Raw genomic sequence first — 17,915 nt, forward strand, 5'->3', positions numbered from 1 at the left:
CTCTACACAGTCAAAGGCTTTGGCGTAATCAATAAAGCAGATGTTTTTCTGGAACTCTCTTGCTTTTTCGATGATCCAACCTACTTGTTGGCCGTGTATATATCTTCTTTGGAAGGAAACTCCTCTTTCTGCCTGTGTCCTGAACAGTTAACTCCAGCATTAAGAGGAGAGATGACCCCTCCATTGGCTGCTTCCTGCTGAGTGATCACCTCTCAGGAGGTGATCCTAAAGGAAAGCAGTTGATTGAATGAACCAGACTTCCCGTAGGTATGGGGGAATACATAGCATGTTTTCTGAGCCAGCTGGGCTTTAGGACATACAAGATCTAACTCCTAAGACAGTTAAATATAAATATGTACCTGCTAACTATTTCTATATGCAGAATGCACAAGATTTGAAAGAACTCTAAGTGCCAAAGCTCAAAAAGGTGTCTTTCTCCTCTGTCTCCAGTGATCAGCCCTTGCTTAGCCCAAGTCTAATCAATAACATGCCTTTATACCCTGGGTTTATCGCAGTTGTGCAAGTAGATCTCTAGGATAAGTACTTAGAAATGGGATTAGTGTGTCCAGGGATAGAAACATTGGCTATACCAATTTATATTTCCACCAGCAAGGTCGGAGATTCCCTATTTCCTTGACAACAGTGATCTTCACTAATCAGAAAGGTTAAAATGGTATCTCGGTGTAGTTTTACATTACACTTGTCTTATAAGTGAGATTGACATCTCTTCATGTTTCAGAGCCATTTGATTTCCTTTACTGTGACAGGTCAGTATCTTTTCCTCCATTTTTCTTATGAATTTATAGGAACTCTTGATATGTTACTGAAAGGAGCCTTTTCTTGGTGATGAGTTGCAAACATTTTCCCAATTTGTCATTGATCACTTGATTTTGCTTATTGTGAGTTTTGCCATGTTAAAAAATATATATTTTTAGTTAGGTTTACCAGTCTTCTATAGTTTGGGGGAGTTGTCTCATACTTAGAATGGCTTTCGCTCTCCATTACGATTTTTGAAATTCTCCCATGGTCTCCTCTATGTTTCTTCCCAACCACCGACTAAGCTGCCTAAATGCAGGGCTGAGGGGAGCCAGTCAACTTGAGTCTTGTCCAGGCCAAGACTCTGAGACTCCCCTAGTACCCTGGCAGGTGCTCTCAGATTGGACAAAAACCCTTCTTTATGGTAAGCAGAATCGTATGCTCGTGCTTTGCTAACTGCCTCCAAAACAAGTGTACAAAGGCCTTTGGCATTTTGTCTTTCTGTTGTTTTGCTAATTAATTATGCAAGGCAAAGAGGGGGTGGACACCTGGTGACCAACTGGACTAGTTGCTCCTGTGATGTGAGCTCTGTTTTGCTGCCTGAGATCAGATTTTCAGCAACTGGGCCAGACTGAAGGGAACAATCATTGAAAAGTACGGTCACAGGAAGCTTCCTCAGGACAGACAAGTACAGGCCACTCCGTTGCTTACTAGATGCGAGACCTTGAGACAGTCATTAACTGCTCTGATCCTCAGCATCTTCTTTTGTAATAATGACACCTACCTCCCAGGCCATTGGAAGAATCTAGTAAGATAATGGAGGTAAAGCCTTTAACCCTGGGCCTGGCACAGAGTTGATGCTCAACAAAGGGAAGCTTGTTTTATACTTTTTCAAATTTGGCCGTTCCAGGTCTTAGTTGTGGCACGTGGGATCTTTAGTTTTGGCATGCGAACTCTCGGTTTGCGGTGTGCATGCTAAGTCGCTTCACTCGTTTCTGACTCTGCGACCGTATGGACTGTAAGCCCACCAGGCCCCTCGGTCCATGGGGTTCTCCAGACAAGAATACTGGAGTGTGTTGCCGTGCCCTCCTCCAGGGTTTTTCCAGACCTAGGGATCAAACCCGAGTCTCTTACATCTCCTGCATTGGCAAGTGGGTTCTTTACCACTAGTGCCACCGGGAAAGCCCTTGGTTGCCACTGATGGGATCTAGTTCCCTGACCAAAGTTGAACTCTGACCCCTTGCATTGGAAGCACAGAGTCTTAGCCACTGGACCACCAGGGAGGTCCCCAAAAAGCAGCTTTTATTTTTCCTAAGGCGACAGTCCTGAACTTGGCCTTGAGGGAGCGAATGTTTGAATAGAAAATGGAGAGACATTTATAACTGGAGAGCAGGGTGTTCTGATTGTACCTAGGATGACCTGAGTGACCACACAGAGCGATCCATGCCACTGAAAGAAGTTTTATTACATATCACACTTTCCAAGAGAAAGGGCCATGCCACGACATGCAGGGCCAAGTTGGGGTAACACCAGGGTTTGGTTAAGAGGCAGAAGGAGCCAAGGGAAAGTATGGCTCAGAACCTTGATTATGGTTTCTGTGAGAAGGGATGGGCAAAACAGGGTCGGCAGGTTTAGAACTAGATGATTTTAATGATTTCAGTGAGCTCTGGGCTATAGGAGTTGTCTCTAGTTGTCCAGTACCTGGCTTGGATGATTTAGGGCAGGGGAAGGAGATAATTGAGGGTGCAGGCTTTTTCGTTTGTTTGTTTTATTTTTTTCATTGCACCACCCAGCACATGAGATTTTAGTTCCCCGGACTGGGGATGTAACCAGCGCCCCCTGCAGTGGAAGTGTGGAGTCTTAACCACAGGGAAGTCCCAGGATATGGGGTTTTGACTGGTTGATGAAAAGTGTGCTCAAATTGTTTACTATCTCTAGGAATTATCTAGCCCTGTGAGGTGCAGTCTTTTCAGAATTAGCAAGGCCCAGGATGTCAAAGCATTATCTGGCAACTTGCTCCAGTATCCTTGACTGGAAAATTCCATGGACAGAGAGCCTGGCGCACTACAGTCCATGGGGTGGCAGAGTCGGACACGACTGAGTGACTGAGCACATACACACACACAAGGATGTCAAAACATAAAATACAGAAAATTTAAAACATGATTAATAAGCACAGTAGGTCTAACATTTAAAGCCCTCCCTGGTCCCATGTTTTTATGGACTATGTGGTCAGCTGCTGAGTTTCTTGTCCTTGAAGGTATTCAAACAGAGTTAGATGCCCATGTATTGGGTATACTAGAAAAGGGATGCTTACTGGAAGAACTATTTGAAAGGCTTCTTCTAGACAATTACTCAAGCTGGCTTACACAAAAGTGTTTATTAGTCACTGGGAAGTTCGAGCCTTTCAGGTATAGTTGGATCCAGGAGTACACAAGCTGTCTTCAGAAATTTGCCCCTCTCTGTTGCTTAGCTGAAGTTTCCACTGCCTTCACCCTCTCTTGATATCGAGCAAACTCCATGAGGTGAGAGAATAAAATTTCCCAGATTATTTCAGGGCAAGTCCTGGGACTGGCTCTTCAGACACAGTTTTTGGGTAGGTGCCCATCCCTGACTCCATCTCTGTAGCCAGGAGGATGAAGTGAAAGTGAAGTCGCTCAGTTGTGCCCCACAGTTTGGGACCCCATGGACTGTAGCCTATCAGGTTCCTCTGTCCATGGGATTTTCCAGGCAAGAATACTGGAGTGGGTTGCCATTTCCTTCTCCAGGAGATCTTCCCGACCCAGGGATGGAACCTTGTAGGCATTGTAGGCAAACACTTTACCGTCTGAGCCACCAGGGAAGTCTTGGAGCAACCCAAGTGGTCAAACCTGTATTGTACCCCTACCCCGGTATCAGATCGAGGCGGAGCCCCACTCAAAGCATGCAGACTGAGAGAGGGGCCAGGGGAGGCTCCTCCAGGAAAACTGAAGAGCCTTTGACAAAGGACCGGGAGGCCTGGACGGTGTGTGACCCCAAAGTGACCACAGCGATCTCTGGTTCCTTCCAGCTAGAAATTTTGGCCACCCTCAGCTTGCAGGGCCCGAGTTTCCAGGTCGAGGGTGCCACTTTTCTGTCCCCTGGGCAGTCTGGGGGCTGGCTGCTCAGACCTCGCTGACCCTCGCGTCCCCCACTGGCCAGGCCCGGGGGATGCTCCAGAACCGCGTGCTGCTGTGGAAGGAGCAGTCGGAGGCCAGCCGCAGCCCATCGCGCGCCCACTCCCCGGGCCTGCTGGGCCCCGTACTGGGGCCACCCTACCCCTCGGGCCGCCTGACGCCCACCCGCCTGGACATGGTGAGGCCCTGGGCGCCCCCGCCGCCGCCGTTCGCTCCCCCGCCGCCCCCGGCACCCTCCGCGGGACCCTGGGGGCTGAGGCCTGCCGCCTGGAGCCTCCTCCCCCCGAGGGTGCCGGTCTACGCAGCGCCCCTTCGCCGCTCCTTCCGCCCCGGCGCGGCCTCCGCACCCCCGTGGTGGCTCGGCCGGCGGCCCGAGAACCCCTACGCCGACGCCTGGGACTGGGGGTGGGGGCTGGAATAGGGCGCCGCGCCCCGCCCCTCCCCGCCCCACCCTCCCCTGCCCGTCTCCCCCTAGCAGCCCCAGAGGGCCCTGGGAGAGTTCAGCTCCCCCCGCAGCCGGCACGGCTCCGGCTCCTACGGCCCCGAGCCCGCCGAGGCGAGGTCCGCGTCCCAGCTGGAGCCAGACCACCGCCGGTCCCTGCCCCGGACGCCCTCCGCCTGTGAGTAGCCCCCGGAGCGCAGAGGGAGGGCCGGGGTCTCAGGCTGGGGACCTGGGGCCGGGAAGAGGAACCGAGGTTGCGCTGCAGCAGGAGGGATCGAGGGTAGACGCCAGGGAGGACTTCCCATCCACGTGGCGCGGCGCTCTCCCGCCCCTCCGGCAGCCTCGCTCTACAGCAGCAGCACCCAGCGCTCGCGCTCCAACTCCTTCGGCGAGCGCCCGGGCGGTGGGGGCGGCGGCGGCGCCCGGAGAGTCCGCGCCCTGGTCTCGCACTCGGAGGGCGCCAACCACACGCTGCTGCGCTTCTCGGCCGGAGACGTCGTGGAGGTGCTGGTACCCGAAGCCCAGAACGGCTGGCTCTATGGCAAGCTGGAGGGCTCATCCTCGTGAGTGGGAGCCCCGGGGCGCAGGGTGGGTTGGAAGGAGGACTGGATGGCCTGGGTTCCAGCTCCGAGTCTTCCAGGATAGCGGCTGTCCCTGAGGCCTCGGACAGCTCTCCCCTTTTCCCATCCCTCTCCTCGTCCCACCCTATTTTCCTCATCCCTTCTGGCAGGGAAGGAAGAACCTCTTTACCAAGTTCAGGGTGGTGGCCCTTGAGAGGATGGTAGAGGATGGGGAAGGGAAAGGTTCTCTCACAAATGGGAACACTATGAAACCTTACTGCTTGAGCACCCACCATGCACCTCAAAGTGAGCCAAGTTCTGAGAAGAGACTGGACAGGGAGGTGGGCCAGGTGCAGGGGAGATGCTGGGACCTTGCAAGCTGAGTGTGCTCACTCCCTCGCAGGCAGGCACGGGGGAAATCCTTAGAGAACATAAACGGGGGCTGCTTTTGACACCAGGCAGTAGAAAAGGGGGAGGCGGGGGAGTACACTGCAGTTGCTGCAAGCCTGGAGGAGAGCAGGGACCACTCTTTCTGCCGGAGAAAAGAGGGAAGATGGGAGCTCGCTGCAGCCACACAGTGCCCTCCCCCCAGGGCTTTATGGGCAAGAGACTGTGTGGTGCCCAGGCCCACTCACGCTAAGGAGAGAGGAATGAGTGAGGATAAGAAGAGGGGATGAATGAATGAAACATCCACAGAGGAGTCAGCAGGTGCACATGAGGGTGCTCACCAGGTGGGTTAGTAGGTGGTTACTGGATGAGGGTGTTGTAGGCAGGTGGATGCTTGTTCCTATGAGCAGATGGGCAGATGCAAGGGGGCACGGAAAGATGCACAGATGGGGGGTGCACGTCTAGACTAATTGGAGAGGTGTGTGAGTAGATTGACAGAGAGGTGGGCAGTGGGCAAGTGCTGATGGATGGGTTAGTGGATTGGCGACCCTGGGGTGGTTGCCCTCATGGATGAGTGATGCATGGACAGCATGATTGTGTGGATAGATGGGTGGATGGCAGATGACTGAATGGATAAGGAACAGAAGGAGGAGCCAATGGGTAGAGACGTGACCAAGAACACAGGTGGTGGGAAAGACACCTGCTTTGCAGGCCCACGTCAGAGGGCAGCAGGGTGCCGCCCTGAAAGTTCCCTAAACAGGCATGTAGCCAACCTCCTGGGAAGACCTGATTATAAAACCGCCTAGAACAGTATATTAACACATATATATGGAATTGAGAAAGATGGTAACGATGACTCTATGTGCAAGACAACAAAAGAGACACAGATGTAAAGAACAGACTTTTGGACTCTGTGAGATGGGATGATTTGAGAGAATAGCACTGAAACATGTGTATTACCATATGTGAGACAGATCACCAGTCCAAGTTCAATGTGTGAAACAGGGCACTCAAAGCCAGTGCACTGGGACAACTTTGAGGGATGGGGTGGGGAGGGGGGTTCAGGATGGGGGACACATGTACACCCATGGCTGATTCATGTCGCTGTATGGCAAAAACCACTGCAATATTGTAAAGTAATTAGCCTCCAATTAAAATTAATTAATTTAAAAAATCAGAGGTATGATTTTTAGATCAGAGGTCTCAAATCACAGTCCTGGGACATCATTATTCTTTCTGTGATTCAGGTTAGGGAAAACGATGGCAAGTTTCATCAGTAGGCATATTATGGTGAAAAGAGAACTAAAATGCTCTGAAAATGGTTTTATTCTGTCAGTTTGAGTTGAAATAGCTTCCAGTTACCTTTAGGTGAGAATGTTGTCAATCAGGTTTGAGGTGGGGCGTCTCTTTGGAGAACACTTGCCCAGGTGTTCTGCAAAATCTGATGGATTCCGTGGAATCTGAAAAGGCTAGGGAACATCGATCATAGTGTCTCTCCTTTGACCCTGGCTGCTCTGAAGGTGCAGTAATGAGCTTCCAATCAGACAAAGACTCCACGGGCAGGATGCCCAGAGTCACCAGAACCAGGGGGCCCAGGGTGGAGGGTTAGTAGCCAGTCACCCCTGGCTCTGGTGCTCTTTCCTCTGGGCTCCCACAGCTGCCTGTGGTCCCCCACCCCAGCCCACCCTCTCCCCTGGGCATCACCCTTGTAATCATCTGTTTGTGGATCTGTCTCCCTGCCGGGCTGGGAGCCCCAGGGGAGCAGGGATTGCGTCTGGCTCTCCATGGGCCCTCGTGTAGTGGGTGCTCAGTGAGCAGGGAATGAAACTGTCACTCCATGTCCTCAGATACAATGATTTCCTTCTCAGATCTCCAGTTCCCCCTCTCTAAGACACCCCAGCCCCTGGTAGGACCCATGAGTCTGGACGGGTGGCTTTGAGTGACAGCAAAGACCTCTTTCAAAGAATGAAATGAGTTACTCTGAGCCAAGCCTGGCACACAGCAGTGCCCAGTAGTCGTCGACCCCTCTTAGAAGTGGTATTTTGATCACTGCTGTTGGGCCTTTTGCTTCCACCCTACAGGAGCGGCTGGTTCCCTGAGGCCTATGTGAAGCCTTTGGAAGAGCTGCCTGTGAATCCCATGAACCCCTTGAACCCGGTGACCTCCATGAACCCCAGGAGCCCTGTGAATGAGCTGCCTTCCAGGTACCGCTGGTCAGAGGTAGGGCAGGGGCTTCAGTGGGTGGCGGGGGCAGTGGCCCCACCCACCAGGGAGGGCATCTCTGAGCTGCGGTCCTGAGTGGGCCCAGCCTCCTTTGGCCCCGGAGAAAGGGCGCCCCCATCTCACTACAGGTTGAAGGTCATTGTCCATCCCTCTGCCTCCTCTCAGGACTGCCTTCAAGCCAACAGTCTCCTTTCACCCAGGGGAAGAGGATGTAGGATGCTCAGGGGCCCAGCAGATGGGGTTGGATGCAGCAGGGCCTGAACCCTGACTCCCTTCTCTTCTCTCCTTTCTCTGGACTCAGGTCCTACCCGCTCCGGGGTAGCCACAGCCTTGATGACCTCCTGGACCGACCGGGCAACTCCACAGCATCTTCGGACCACTGGGATGGCCAGTCCCGCTCCCGAACCCCAAGCCGCGTCCCGAGCCGCACCCCCAGCCCCGCACCTACACCCTTGCCCAGCAGCCGCCGAAGTAGCATGGGCAGCATGGGGGTGGCCAGTGACGTCAAGGTGAGCCCCCTCTTGCAGCCTGCTCTCAACCCCGGGGTGGGCCAGTGGGCAGGGAGACCAGGTAACCCTCCCTGCCATCCCTTGGCTGGCTGGAGTGGACCCTCCCAGCCCAGCCGCAGCCTGCCCATCTGTGCAGGGAAGGACAGAATGGGCTTCTTGAGTCCAGGGTGGAGGGTGGGGGGCGGGGGAAAGATTCCTCTAGCAGAGGGGAGCCCCAGGGTCCTGATGGGAGCACTGGAAAAGGCCCGCCTCTGGGGCGGTGTTAGTCCTGGGAGATGGCACTTGGCCCAGAGGCTCCTTGAGTCTACACCCACAGCATTTTGTGTTTTCAAATGCTTGACCTCATCTCGCAGGAGCTTGGCACTGCAGAGGCCTCTGGGCCAGTCCTCTGCCCTGCTGGAGTGGGGAGCTGGGTGGGGGGCTCGCTTGCTCCTTCCCCACCAAACCCAATCCTCCCTCCCCCTCACTGCAGAAACTTGCGTCCTGGGAGCAGCAACCCCCAGAGCTCTTCCCTCGGTGAGTCCCCGAGCAAGTGTCAGAGGGAGCTGGGCTCAGCAGAGGGCTGTGGGGGAGACACGGTGGGCCTGAGTGGAGGTGACCCCATGGGCACAGGAGGTAGGGGCGGACCCCTGGCTCAGATGCCCAGATGCCTCCCCCTGATCCCCAGCCAGTTGGGGACCTGGCCCCTCTCACTCCCTCCTCTCCCCCCACCCCCGGCAGGGGTACGAACCCCTTTGCTACCGTAAAGCTGCGTCCCACCGTCACCAATGACCGGTCGGCACCCCTCATCCGCTGAGGCGCCTTCCTCCACCTGGAGTCTGAGGTCGTCCCTGCCACCCACACCTGCCCAGCTGCCTAGAGCTGGCGGCAACGGAAGCAGCAGCAGTGGATCCAAGGAGCCAGGGCCTTGGTACCGGGGGGTGACCGCCCCTCCCCAAACCACACCCCAGCCTGAGCAGTTCCAAGGGCATTGGCCTAGGGTCTGGGCCCTTCAAACGAAAGCAGGCGGAATTAGGGGACAGAACCATTTCTTCCCCTCCAGGGACTCCGGACTCTCCCTGGGGGCCTACCTTGTGCCCCCTCAAACTCTTCCCCCTTCTCTGTCCCAGTGGGGAGAAGCCCTTTGCACACCCCCTCTCCCACCCCGCATAGCTCCCTGTTTAACTTTTGTAAATGGTGAGAAATAAAGCAAGTGCAACACATCAGCCGGCCTGGCAGAGTCTGATTTAGGGGACAGGGTGGGGCAGGTTGACTTTGACCAACCTAGACAGCATATAAAAAAGCAGAGCCATTACTTTGCCTACAAAGGTCCATCTAGTCAAAGCTACGGTTTTTCCAGTAGTCATGTATGGATCTGAGAGTTGGAACATAAAGAAAGCTGAGCGCCAAAGAATTGATGCTTTTGAACTATGGTGCTGGAGAAGACTCTTAGGAGTCCCTCGGACTACAAGGAGATCCAACCAGTCCATCCTAAAGGAAGTCAGTCCTGAATGTTCACTGGAAGGACTGATGCTGAAGCTGAAGCTCCAATACTTTGGCCATCTGATGTGAAGAGCTGACTCCTTGGAAAAGACCCTGATGCTAGAAAAGATTGAAGGCTGGAGGAGAAGGGGACGACAGAGGATGAGATGGTTGGATGGCACCATTGACTTGATGGACATGAGTCTGAGCAAGCTCCGGGAGATGGTAATGGAGAGGGAAGCCTGGCATGCTGCGGTACATGGGGTCACAAAGAGTCAGACGTGACTGAGCGACTGAAGTGCACAGGGGCAGGTTGGGATGGAGACCTCACACTGGAAAGTCCAGAAGGTCCTAAAGGTGGGGAGCCCTCGCTCACTCCCAGCCCCTCACATCCCTCCTTTTAAGCAAGCCTTTTGTGCTCATGCTCAGTCACTCAGTCGTGTCTGACTCCAACCCCATGGGCTGTAGACCACCTGGCTCCTCTGTCCATGGGATTTCCCAGGCAAAAATACTGGAGTGGGTTGCCATTTCCTCCTCCAGGGGATCTTCCCGAACTAGGGATTGAATCTTTCTCCTCCATTGGCAGGCAGATTCTTTACCGTTGAGCCACCAGGGAAGCCCAAGCAAGTCTTTAGGTTTGCCCTAACTTCTACAGGCTATATCCCCCATCTCTGCCCAGGCTCATTTCTGCTGTGAGTTCCCCAGAGAGGGAGGGGTGGAAGTCACTGAGGCCTGGGACCACCAGCAAGTCACCTTCTGGCACCCTGGGACACAGCACCCTTTGTTCTGGCCCCTCCCCACCCAGCCTGGATTAGTCTTATCCAGGGGAAAGCCACAGAGGGCTCTCCTGGAATGTGGCCTCGGGGTAGGGGACAGGCGAGGAGTTGAGGTGATTAGGGCTGGTGGGGCCTCTCCAGGGCAGGGCTGTGCCCCTTGTACCACAAGGACCCCACAGGGCAGGGCCCTGTGTGTTTTCTGTCCAAGGCCCCAGGAGATGAGGGGACCCACCTATCTCTAGCTCTCACTGGACGGTCCTGGGACAGGGAGCCCCACCGTGGAGGGCAGCCTGGCCTTGTGGGTCGGCTGCTGCCCTGTCCCTTCTCCCCTCCCAGCTCCCAGCAGAAAGCCTCTTAGAGGGGATAGGGGTGGGGGAGCACTAAGCCCCAGGCCTGGGGGAGCGAGCTGCCAGAGTCCAGCCAGCGCTGATCTGCAGGAAGCCTGGGAGGCAGACCCCACCTGGCTAGGCCTTCACGGGGGAGCTGGTGGGCTGGCCCCTTCCTGCATGCCTCAGGAGATGTGAGGCTGGATACCCAAACCCACGGGACAGCTCAGGTAAGAGTGGGGGGAGGGCTGCCTGGGACCACCTCTTGTCTTGGTGCTCAAGTGGCTGTACCTGTGGTGAGGGGCTGATGCAGGAAAAGCCAGAACTTGGTCCTGGGGTGGGGAGTAGAGTCCTGGACACCTTGGCATTACCCAAGGTCAGGAAGGAGATTCCCAGCACAGAGGGGTTGCAGAAGGGAGGGAGGCTTCTGTCCCCAGCTTGGGCTGGTCCATCCAGAGCCTCCTCCTGGTCTGTTACAGAGGCACCTGGGGCTGCTGCATGAACCCTTGGGTGGAGTTCGGGGGGTGTGGAGGGGATGGGGGGCTGCTAAGGGTTTGGAGGGATAGGGTCTCTCTTCCAGTGCCTCCTCAAAGGTTCCCATCTGTCCAGCGGAGCCAGAGATCTGACCACCCCCCACCAAGATCCCCGGCTGACGTGGGATGATCAGTCACCCATCTTACAGGTGGGAAAACTGAGGCTCAGTCAAGGGGAGGGGACTGGCCCAAATCACAGAGCAAATCCCTGGCTAAGCTGGGATGAATTGGAACTCCGCTCCCTTGGCTTCTGAGACAAGGCTGATGTTATTACAGCGTGCTTTGATTTTTCCTCCATAATGTTCTAAATGACAGTAGACATTCCTGATCACTGAGGAGAATTAAGAACATAGCCCAAGGCCAAGGAGGAAAATGAACACCACCCATTCTGCAGCTGGCACTTGTCTCCCGCTCCACTGTGCTTGTTCCTTTGTCCTGAGACCCTCACATGTGCACACTGGGGACTTCTTCGGTCCCCACACATGCCTCCAGTCACACACCGATGGTCACCCTCTCCCACTCACCCGAACCCCCTTTTCCTGACAGTGCTAGGTCCTGAGGGACAAGGAGTGCCCTCCAGAGGGAGTCTTCCTGAGGTCAAGACTCAGGTGGGAACGACTCTATTACCCTCCCCTCATCCTTCACGTCCCTTGAAGGAGGGGAGGCTTGGGATGAGGTGCTACCTCGGTTTCCGCTCCTGGCTCCATTCTCTGAGCAGGGCTCACCTGGTACTTTTGTACCTCAGTTTCCCCACCCTGGGTCTCCATCTCCCTTTCTTGTCTGGCTACAGACCCTCGCCACAACCTCTTGTCCCCTCTCTTCCACCAGAGGCGGCAGCGATGGGCGCTAGCGGTCCCCGGCGGGGCCCCGGCCCCCCAGACGGAGGCTGGGGCTGGGCCGTGCTGGGCGCCTGCTTCGTGATCACGGGTTTCGCCTATGGCTTCCCCAAGGCCGTGAGCGTCTTCTTCCGCGCGCTTATGCGCGACTTCGGCGCGGGCTACAGCGACACAGCCTGGGTGTCCTCCATTATGCTCGCCATGCTTTACGGCACAGGTCCGCGCCCCCTCCTCGCGGACACCTCTCCATTCCCCCAAGCCCAGGATTGAGGATCGGGACCAGGGACCAGGAGACATCTGACCCCTTGAGCATCCCCCAGGCCCCTCGGGGAGGGCATGGAAACCCCTGCCTTCCTGTGGGAGCGTTAGCACCAGAGAGGGGAGTAGTGGCCACTGGTGGAGCCCACCCCCAGGTGGCTGATCTGGCAAGCTGGGCCAGCTGGAAGGGCCCCTCCATTTCTGTCAAAAGACCCACACCCGCCTATGTTACAGGTGGGGAAACTGAGATCTAAATAAGATTCCCAATCCCAAAGCCCTAAACCACCTGGGTGGGGATGGGGGGCGATGCTGGAGTCCTCCTAGCCAAGCCGCGTGGATGATGGAGGTGAGGGGTGGGCGGGAGGGGGGGCAGCCTGGGGAGGAAGGAAGTTCGTAAAGGAATGAAGCCCCTTCTGCTATTTACCTTCCATGGTCTCAGGTGGGCAGGGGACCCGTACAGGCTCCACCCCTTGTGTTCCCCCATAGGGCTCTCTTTGGTGTGTCCCAGCCAAGCTATGTGACTTTGCCCAAGCCCCTGCGCTCTCTGAACTGGGGGCGAGTGACCTCATCCCTTCAAGTCATCTCTCAAGGCTGGGAGGTACAAAGCCTGGAGTGTCTGCCAGAGAGGGGTCCAGCCCGACTGGTGACCCTGCTCTGCCCACAGGCCCGGTGTCCAGCATCCTCGTGACCCGCTTTGGATGTCGCCCGGTGATGCTGGTGGGTGGGCTGTTGGCCTCGGCTGGCATGATCCTAGCATCCTTCGCCACGCGCCTTCTGGAGCTATACCTGACAGCTGGGGTGCTCACAGGTGAGGGCGCCCACCGCTCCCCTCCTTGGGGATGGGGTTGCGGGTGGGATCAGGAGACCTTGCCACCAGACCTCCTTGTCCTCAGTTTCCGCATGATGGGCGGTCCTCGTCCCTCGGCTCAGTTCACCCCATCCCTTGGTCTGTCCGCCCTGGGGCGGGGGTGTGTGTCTGGGGGGGGTGCTCGCCCCTGCTTCCCGCTGCGGGCTGGGCTGGGAGCGCCCTCGGAGAGCCCCGTACAGCACTGCCTCGCCCGCAGGCCTGGGCCTGGCCCTCAACTTCCAGCCATCGCTCATCATGCTGGGGCTGTACTTCGAGCGGCGGCGGCCTCTGGCCAACGGGCTGGCGGCGGCCGGCAGCCCGGTGTTCTTGTCGGCGCTGTCGCCGCTCGGCCAGCAGCTGCTCGAGCACTTCGGCTGGCGCGGCGGCTTCCTGCTGCTCGGCGGCCTCCTGCTGAACTGCTGCGCGTGCGGCGCCGTCATGCGGCCGCCCCCGGGGCCCGGCCCGCGGCCGCGCAGGGACAGCGCAGGAGACGCGCCCGGCGAGGCGGAGGCGCACCTCGAGGGACCGCGCGTGCGCGAGGCGCCCTCTGGCGGTCGGACCCGCCGGCGCCTGCTGGACGTGACCGTGTGCGCCGACCGCGCCTTCGCGGTGTACGCCGTCACCAAGTTCCTGATGGCGCTCGGGCTCTTCGTGCCCGCCATCCTGTTGGTGAACTACGCCAAGGACGCGGGCGTGCCCGACTCCGAGGCTGCCTTCCTGCTCTCCATCGTGGGCTTCGTCGACATCGTGGCGCGGCCGGCGTGCGGCGCCCTGGCCGGCCTGGCGCGCCTGCGGCCACACGTCGCCTACCTCTTCAGCCTGGCCCTGATGGCCAACGGGCTCACGGACCTGAGCAGCGCGCGGGCACGCAGCTACGGCGCCCTTGTCGCCTTCTGCATCGCCTTCGGCCTCTCCTACGGCATGGTGGGCGCCCTGCAGTTCGAGGTGCTCATGGCGGCCGTGGGCGCGCCCCGATTCCCCAGTGCCCTGGGCCTGGTCCTCCTCCTCGAGGCTGTGGCTGTGCTCATCGGACCGCCCTCTGCCGGTGCGCCCCGTCGGAGGAGAGGGTGGCCTAGTGCCCCGGGGTCCGAGGGAAGCCCCCCCCCCCTCCTTTATCCTGGATGGAACATCCGGGGACGGGGGAGGGGAAGGGCCCCTCCGGGAGAGAGAGCCCGGTTACACTCCCCTTCCCATGGCCAACTAGCCTCCCCTCCAAGCTGTACCACCCACTCAGGGTAGGGCCGGAAAAGCCAGGAATGTGCCAGGAAGAACCCAATGTGGGTGGTCTCCAGCAGATGGCACAAAGGCCTTGTGAAGTGCAGGTGCTTATTCTCCTTCTGCAGAGAGGCACAGAGGCCAAGTTCAAGTTGCCAGTCCCAGAATCAGATCTGAGCCCCCCCAGTGCTTAATGCCCACACCTCTGAAATACTACATCTGAGTGTTTAGTCTCCCCAGCCTCTAGGGGTGACTGGAATAGGGAGTGTCCTTGGGGAACCAGGAGCAGAGTTCACAGGGGGCAGGGCACTGGGGTCTTCCGCTGTGCACACTGCCTGCTGGGTGCTCTACACTCACATAGGAAGTCATCCTGATGAGGTGGCAGGGTAAGGCTTCCTGCAGGGTGGGCATGAGCGTGGCCTTTCGGGGCAGACCAGGACCCCACAGGAGAGGGCACAGGGTGTGTCTGGGGGACACTGTCCCTGTACAAGTAAGGCAGGAACTAGGATCAGAAAGGTGGAGGTGGGAGTTCCTAGGGTCTTCCTGGGTGTCAGGCTATCCCTGAAATGGCAGGAGGCCTGCCCGTGAGCAGGAGAGAGCTGAGGTCACAGGCTCCAGGATGGAGCCATGACAGGGGCCACCTTTGCTGGGGCCCAGGCTGCAGCTGAGATGGCCCAGGCTAGCTGAGCGCCCTCATCAAATTTTGCCAATTCACCTGACCCAGTGGAACCACAAAGCTCCTGAAGCCGTGTGAGCAGCCCCCGAGCCCACCACCAAAAGTTATAAACCAGCCAGAGGCTCAGAGACTCATCTTTCATTTTCTTGTGTGACCCTGGGGTGGATCTAATAGGCAGAGAAGGTACTTGGGGTGAGAAGAAGGTGAGGACTGCGTGTGGGGTGGGGCTGGGCTAGCGTCAGGAAGGCAAGTTTAGGGTGCTGCTCAGAGGGGCCCAGGGTGGGCAGCTGGCTTGAGGACCACCAGGGAACCTCCTGAGGCCACTGAGATGCATACGAAGAGGGTCACAACCTGCTATGGACTGCTACAAGGAGGCCCCTGAGAGAGCAAGGCATCTGAGGAGCCACACTTCAGGGGAAATACTTGGAATTTAAAGATTTTCCTGAGGGAATTCCTTGGCAGTCTGGTGGTTAGGAGTCTGCACTTTCACTGTGGGGAATCTGGGTTCGAACCCTGGTCAGGGAACTAGCATGCTGCAAGCCATGCAGCGTGGCTGGGGAGATAAAAAGACTTCGCCGAATATGAAAGTAAGAGGTACCTGTGATAGAAAGCTTGGAAAATACAGAGAAGAGGAGTAATCTCTCCACAAACCCTGCCTCCAGTCCCATGCTGATGATAGCTCAGTCTGAGTTACATGGGGTCCCCTGGGAGAGGGGGTGGCCTGGGAGGTTGGGAGAGAACTGAACCAGGCCCCTGAAGACCAAGGTGGTTAGGTGGAAAAAGCAAGAGTTGGGGCCCCCAGGCTGAGCCCTGTACTCTCCCAACTCCCAGGTCAAATATCCCCACCTGGGCCAGTTCCAGGGTACATGTGGAGTTTGAATCTGGGGAACAGCAGGGCCCTATAAAGTGCTGCCTCACCTCAGGCCCCATGTGCTCAGTCATTCAGTCGTGTCTGACTCTTTTGTGATCCCATGGACTGTAGCCCACCAGGCTTCTCTGTCCATGGGATTCTCCAGGCAACAGTACTGGAGTGGGTTGCCATTTCCTTCTCCAGGGCATCTTCCCGACCCAGGGCTCGAACCTATGTTTCCTGCATTGCAGGCAGATTCTTTACCCCTGAGCCACCGGAGAAGCCCCATATCACTTAAGAAACTGAGATCCAGGGAGGAGAAGTGACAGTTTTAAGGTCACAGACGGCAGAACCCTCATGGATTTTTGCCATCTGAAACAAAGACTGGGGTGTGTGTCACCCGTGAGCCCCACCAAGAGCACTGCGTGTGCGTGTGTGAAGGGTGGGCTCCCCTGCCTGCCCTCACCTCCCATCCGCCCTCCCCTCAGGCCGCCTGGTGGACGCGCTCAAGAACTACGAGATCATCTTCTACCTGGCAGGCTCCGAGGTGGCCCTGGCGGGGATCTTCATGGCTGTGGCCACCAACTGTTGCCTGCGCCACCCCAGGGACAGCCCACCCAGCCCAGGCACCGAGGGCGGGACCGGCGACGGGGAGGAGGCTGAGGCCGAAGTGGACTCTGACCTCCCGCCTGCCGGCACCGAGGAGCCCGGTGGCCTCCAGGCCGTGGAGGTGCCGAGCCCGGGCACTGGGCCTTCGCAACCCGAGGTGAAGACAGAGTCAGGGCTGGACTCTTGAGTCTGTGTAGTGCCAGGTGGCAGGGACTTAAGAAATGGGGCTTCCCCTCTCAGAGCCCCCACACCAGGTGGGGGTGGGGGGCTGCTCCTGGGGGTCACCTCTGGGGGTCCATGAGGGGAGCTGCCACCCTCAATTGCCCTGGGTGGCCCTGGTCCCGCCAGTGAGGCCGCTGTTGCACAGCCTGTGTGAATCTGAAGTTCATAAAACTGAGCTGACAAAGAGTTCTGTTTCTGCATCTCTGGCTGCTCCCTAGGGGTTGGGGGGTGGGGAGGCGTGGGCCAGGGAGTCCAAGAGGCTCTCCCCTGGGGCCTCTGATGGGAACTGGCGGGCACTGGGGATGGAGTGGCAGAGGTGGAGGATGGCAGGGGAAGGTGGCCCTGATCTTGGCTCTGCGCACTGAAGCCCCACCGGCAGGTGCTGCTGGAGGGGCCCAGGGCAGAGAATGGGTGAACCCATCCCAGAGCAGCGGGCCAGGGCTGGATCCTGGCTCCTCTCACAGTGTAGGTGAGCGTATGTGACTCCATAACTCCATCTTGTGGCGGCTGGGAGAGCTGGGGCTGAGGGTTGGGGGATGGCACCTACCTTGCCCCCCTCACCTTTCTAAAAGTGACCCTCTCTCTAAAGACCCAGCCTCCTCTCTCTAGGGGATAAATTCGGGTTTCCTGGGGCCTTTGCTCTGGACACGTGTCCCTGTGGACACATGGCTGCTGGCCTCCCCTCCCCAGTTCCCAGGAGTCCTAGAGAGAGCTCCTCGATGGCACTTCTTTTTTTAATTTGACTGCGGTTGGGTCTTAGTTGTCAGAGGTGGGGCGTCTTCCTTGCGTGTGCCAGATCGTTTCTCGTTGTGGCGCACCAGCTCTCGAGTGGTGCTGCAGGGGCTCGGCAGCTGCGGGCTTGTGGGCTTAGTTGTTCTGCAGCACAGTGGGATCTTAGTTCCCTGAACAGGGATGAACCCTGGCCGTCTGCATTGCAAGGCGGATTCTTAACCACTGAACCACTAGGGAAGTCCCCCTGCCCCGCCCCCCCACCCTGCCCCCCGTCAGCGATACAGGCAGTCCAGTACGGGGAGCTCCAGGTCTCACTCTGGCTGGGAAGGTTTAGGGATGTATTTCCTCTTACGTGTTCACCCTCTTCCCACAAACGGGACACCCCTTTTCTTGCTTCCCTCCCTCTAAATCAGGTGACCAGGGCCCATGACTCCATTCGTCCACACTCCGCAGGAGAACGCACCCCCCTGGTGAGGCCTCCCTACTGGTCTCCTTTTCCATCCATGCCCCAGGAAAGCCCAGCACACACTCGGCCAACTGAC

The 17,915-nt window shown here is 57.4% G+C and overlaps 2 protein-coding genes across 11 annotated transcripts in view; both read left to right on the forward strand.

Annotated features, from left to right (window-relative positions):
- PLA2G6 (phospholipase A2 group VI) overlaps window positions 1-9,237 on the forward strand; it is a 92,289-nt gene extending 83,052 nt beyond the window's left edge. For 6 of the 10 annotated variants that reach the window (XM_044940873.2, XM_044940871.2, XM_044940872.2 and 3 more), the window contains 7 exons: window positions 3,937-4,089; window positions 4,387-4,531; window positions 4,694-4,916; window positions 7,382-7,504; window positions 7,825-8,032; window positions 8,505-8,548; window positions 8,781-9,237. In XM_044940873.2, the coding sequence (XP_044796808.2) occupies window positions 3,937-4,089; window positions 4,387-4,531; window positions 4,694-4,916; window positions 7,382-7,504; window positions 7,825-8,032; window positions 8,505-8,548; window positions 8,781-9,219 (1,335 nt within the window). In that variant the 3' untranslated portion in view covers window positions 9,220-9,237. Of the gene's footprint in view, window positions 1-3,936; window positions 4,090-4,386; window positions 4,532-4,693; window positions 4,917-7,381; window positions 7,505-7,824; window positions 8,033-8,504; window positions 8,549-8,752 lie in introns of those variants that run through there. The other 4 variants (XM_044940869.2, XM_044940874.2, XM_044940875.2 and 1 more) reach the window with 4 other exon arrangements.
- Window positions 9,238-11,961: 2,724 nt separating this feature from the next.
- Window positions 11,962-16,606, forward strand: SLC16A8 (solute carrier family 16 member 8). The gene is made up of 4 exons (XM_006071361.4): window positions 11,962-12,181; window positions 12,887-13,030; window positions 13,287-14,114; window positions 16,299-16,606. Exons 1-4 carry the CDS (start codon window positions 11,968-11,970, stop codon window positions 16,604-16,606), a joined length of 1,494 nt encoding a protein of 497 aa, XP_006071423.4. The 5' UTR covers window positions 11,962-11,967.
- The last annotated feature ends 1,309 nt before the right edge of the window (window positions 16,607-17,915 follow it).

The sequence above is a fragment of the Bubalus bubalis genome, chromosome 4 (assembly GCF_019923935.1).
Source record: "Bubalus bubalis isolate 160015118507 breed Murrah chromosome 4, NDDB_SH_1, whole genome shotgun sequence".
Classification (NCBI taxonomy): domain Eukaryota; kingdom Metazoa; phylum Chordata; class Mammalia; order Artiodactyla; family Bovidae; genus Bubalus; species Bubalus bubalis.

Excerpts from the sequence above, each read along its gene's own strand:
- SLC16A8 (XM_006071361.4), top strand. The coding sequence starts at position 11,968 with ATGGGCGCTAGCGGTCCCCGGCGGGGCCCCGGCCCCCCAGACGGAGGC. Across the intron at positions 13,031-13,286 it reads GACAGCTGGGGTGCTCACAG|GCCTGGGCCTGGCCCTCAAC; the intron begins GTGAGGGCGCCC and ends CCTCGCCCGCAG. Across the intron at positions 14,115-16,298 it reads CATCGGACCGCCCTCTGCCG|GCCGCCTGGTGGACGCGCTC; the intron begins GTGCGCCCCGTC and ends CCCTCCCCTCAG.